Below are 4,062 nucleotides of genomic sequence, written 5' to 3'. Positions count from 1 at the left end.
AAAAAAAATGAATTCAACCGGTTAAATAATTTTAAAATAAATAAAAACATCTGTTAACACAACAGAAATTTATTCTCAATCAATTTTTCATTCACATCAATAAATAATTATTAATCTTGACATATATTTTTCATAACAGATGGCTCAAGAAAAAAAGAAAAAAATAATATTTATACAATTACGTAATTATATAACATACATGATAACGAATTTTTTTTTTTCCTTGTAACTACGTGCTCATACATGCGCTCCTGTACCCGAGGAAACATTTTTAAGTTTTCGCAAATATTCATTAAGTCTACATGTGCATTTACATCAACTTGATATAATAATAATTTATGTTGCTAAAAATATTTTGAATAAATAATCAATAAACTGACTTGATTTTATCACATATTTATTTGCATGAATTTCAACTAACTTTTTCTATTTTTTTTCTAGCTTCAAGAAACCTTTAATATAATCATAGAAAAAATATAAACAAATATGTGGATATTTAAAATAATTAATTTAAACTTATATAATTCAACCGAAGAAAAAATTGCAAATGAAATTAACGACAATTTTATAGCAGAAATTTTATTAACCAGCAGGTGGTACATCAACATTATCAACCGCAGGGAGCATTCTGATCGTGTTATTATCGTTGTATAATATTACGTGACATTTCATCATAAATCTTGTTAGTTTATGTTTCGTCTTTACACAATGTTTATTTATTCATCCATCAAGTTCATGAACAATATTATTTTCATTCAACATTGTGACATTGAAAATAATTTATTGATAAAAGTTCTAAGGTTTTTATATTATTTCACGGTTGTCATATTAATATACCAATCAATGTTACAAAAAAAAAGCTAAACACTGACAGTTGACAACAAATCATTCAAGTAGTTAGACGATAAATAATAATTATTCTCAAAATGAGTGTTAAAAAAATTAAAAAGTTTAATAACGCTGCTATTTTTAAAAAAAGAACAGCCAACGATGACAACGTTGAATTGACACACAGAATTGTTATCAATGCAAGAAAAACTGGTGAATTAAATTTTTCATCAAGAGGGTTATCATCAGGTATTAAAATTATTTAATTTATATTTACATTTTGATAAATATTATTTATATTTATTTTCAGTACCTGATGGAGTATGGACAATCAATAATTTAACAAAAGATGAAATTAATAAATTGAAAAATGACATGGATTTTGATGACGATGATAGAGATCGATGGTGGGAACAAGAGTCATTAAAAATTCTAAATTTATCTAGCAATACTTTGACATTTGTAGATAAAAAAATTGAATATCTAGAAGATCTTGTTAATTTTGATGTAAGTTGAAGAATCATTCAAAAATTAATTGAAAAAAATTGTTTTAAATTTTTTATTTATCACCAGATTCACGATAATTTATTGGAAGATTTACCAGATCAAATTGGAACATTGACAAAGCTAGCAAAATTAAATATTTCACATAACAAGCTAATCAACATAAATGCAAATATTTTTATTTTGGAAAATTTACGATACTTGGATTTATCATACAATAATTTAACAGAAATAAATTCATCAATTGGTGATTTAGTCATGCTGGAATATCTGGTAAATATTGAATGATATAATATAATAAAATAAATGTTAAATTTTATATTTTTTAAATATAGAATTTATCAAACAACGAAATATCAAAATTGCCAATTGGACTGGGTTATCTTGTGCGACTTGAAACATGTGATATAAGTAACAACAAATTAATTGAACTACCACCGGATATTATGAGCATGCGAGGTGTGTCTTTAACTATTTTATAAATAAATAATAAATAATAATTATTTAATCTCTATTTAGTATTAAAAAAATTGAATGCAAGTTCAAATCATCTTGAGATAATACCTCCTCTTGGTGAAATGAGAAAGCTGGAAAATTTAATTATCAATTCAAATAATTTAAAAATATTTCCTGATATATCTGGTTGTATTTTGTTGAAAGAACTCAACTTGTCAAATAATTTAATTGATGTATGTAAATTAAAATTAATGCATGATTAATCACAAACTAATTTGCATGTTATATAAAATATAATAATTTAAAAAAATGATTGATAGGAAATTAATATGGAGTATTTAGATGGTATGGGACAATTAAGATCTATTTTAATGGCCAATAATAAAATTGTTTCAATACCAGATGACATCATTAAACTATTAAATTTGGAACAACTTGATTTGTCCTTCAATAAACTAACAATGTATGTTGCATGTTGCTATTATTAACATACTATTATTTCATCGATTGATTTATTATTTTTTTTATTTAGAATACCAAATGTTATTTGCATAATGCCAAATTTAAAAAGCTTTGTTATCAATGATAATCCTGTTAAAAATATTAGACGAGATATTATACAATGTGGGACTGTGAGAATATTGAAACATCTTCGTCAAGGTCTTGATTCAGAAAATATTGATTTATCAGAGTTACCATGTTCACCGGTTAATTCTATTCGAGCACCAGACAAGTATGCAACCAAAATATTATATTCATTTTAAGAATGATTTATTTAAGAGATTATTAATTTTAGATACACGATGAGACATACTAAATTACTGAGTTTAACAGCTCAAAATCTTAACGAAATACAAGAAACAATTTTGGATGATGCTATTACTGCTGGAGTTACTTGTGTTGATTTAAGTAAAAATAAATTAAAGCAACTACCATCGAGAATGGCTTTGTTAAATTTAATTGAAGATTTAAAAATTTCTTGTAATCAATTGGTAATTTTGCCTGATTGGATTGGTGAATCATTTTGTCATTTACGGTATTTAGATATTAGCAGAAATCAACTTGAAGCACTACCACAAAGTATTGGACTACTTGAACGATTGAGAGAGATAAATATTTCATTTAACAAGTAATTAAATTAAAAAGTTATCGTAATTAATAATTACTAATTGTCAAAATATTAATTTGTAATTAATTTGCAGGTTTAAAAAAATACCAGAGTGTTTGTATAATATTTTAAACTTGGAAATAATGTTTGTTAATGATAATCAAATTGATGAAATTAATGCTGATTCATTGGCAAAATTGTACAGACTTGCAACACTTGATTTATCAAACAATAATATCAAGCATGTTCCAGCCGAATTGGGGAATCAAAAAAATTTGAGGTAAATTTAATGTTAATAATTTGCATGACCGCTGTTTGTTTGAATAATTTATAATCAAAATTATTTAGCTATTTTCATTATTGTTTTCATATTTTTGTTAATGAACATGTTTTTTTTATCAGTCATTTTTCATCAGTTATCAATGGACATTGCATAGCATGTAAAACCCATGCAGAAATTAGATGTCATGTGAGTTGTTGTCGTTTTTTTTTTTATTTGTTTTTTTAATTCATTTATAAACAATAAATGTACTTTGTTATGTAATTTTTTTATCAAATTGAAGCAAGTATTATTATTTTATATGGAATAAAAAATTTCTAGAACATTGCTGTTGACTGGAAATTGTTTCAAACAACCGAGACAAGATACTCTGATGAAAGGAACAGATGAAATTTTGTCTTATCTTCGTAATCGTATACCTTTATAGTTTTAATTTTTAATAATAATTACTAAATAAATGTGCCGTAATTAACAATGTGAATTCAACACCAAAGTTTTATGTATTTTAATAAAATATAATTGTTGTGTAATTGTTTAAAACAAATAAAAAGTGATACTAAAAAAAAAAACACTAATTTATTGGTAAAGCAAAAAAATATAACTAGTGTCATGTTAATAATTAATGCTGACGATGAAAATTTGTTAAATTGATTGGATTCAATTTATCAATATTATTTATTGTTAAAAAAATAAATAAATAAAAGCTTATTTAAGTCGAGGACGTGGTGACATTTTACACCGGCATCAGAGCATCGTCAACCGAAAAAATTGATCATGATTGGAGTAATATATTAAATTTATTCGAGAAATATAGGATTTTTATATGACGCAATAAATTAGAAAACGATATTTATATAAAATAAATTAAAAAAAAATATAAATGATA

General features: G+C 24.1%; 1 protein-coding gene across 2 annotated transcripts; it reads left to right on the top strand.

Annotated features, from left to right (window-relative positions):
* Window positions 1–680: 680 nt before the first annotated feature.
* Window positions 681–3,747, top strand: LOC122848338 (leucine-rich repeat-containing protein 40-like). Of its 2 annotated transcripts, XM_044146333.1 has the most exons (11): window positions 686–1,077; window positions 1,139–1,335; window positions 1,402–1,605; window positions 1,668–1,791; window positions 1,852–2,021; window positions 2,109–2,251; window positions 2,321–2,521; window positions 2,585–2,917; window positions 2,991–3,176; window positions 3,299–3,365; window positions 3,498–3,747. In XM_044146333.1, the coding sequence occupies exons 1-11, from the start codon at window positions 927–929 to the stop codon at window positions 3,564–3,566; spliced, it is 1,845 nt and encodes a 614-aa protein (XP_044002268.1). In that variant the 5' UTR covers window positions 686–926; the 3' UTR covers window positions 3,567–3,747. The 2 variants fall into 2 exon arrangements, with proteins under 2 accessions (XP_044002270.1, XP_044002268.1); XM_044146335.1 differs by lacking the exon at window positions 3,299–3,365 and having other exon boundaries at window positions 681–1,077.
* The last annotated feature ends 315 nt before the right edge of the window (window positions 3,748–4,062 follow it).

The sequence above is a fragment of the Aphidius gifuensis genome, linkage group LG2, assembly GCF_014905175.1.
Source record: "Aphidius gifuensis isolate YNYX2018 linkage group LG2, ASM1490517v1, whole genome shotgun sequence".
Lineage (NCBI taxonomy): Eukaryota > Metazoa > Arthropoda > Insecta > Hymenoptera > Braconidae > Aphidius > Aphidius gifuensis.
This window is presented reverse-complemented; position numbering and strand designations above follow the sequence as displayed.

Excerpts from the sequence above, each read along its gene's own strand:
- LOC122848338 (XM_044146333.1), top strand. The coding sequence starts at position 927 with ATGAGTGTTAAAAAAATTAAAAAGTTTAATAACGCTGCTATTTTTAAA. Across the intron at positions 1,078-1,138 it reads ATCAAGAGGGTTATCATCAG|TACCTGATGGAGTATGGACA; the intron begins GTATTAAAATTA and ends ATTTATTTTCAG. Across the intron at positions 2,252-2,320 it reads TCCTTCAATAAACTAACAAT|AATACCAAATGTTATTTGCA; the intron begins GTATGTTGCATG and ends TTTTTTATTTAG.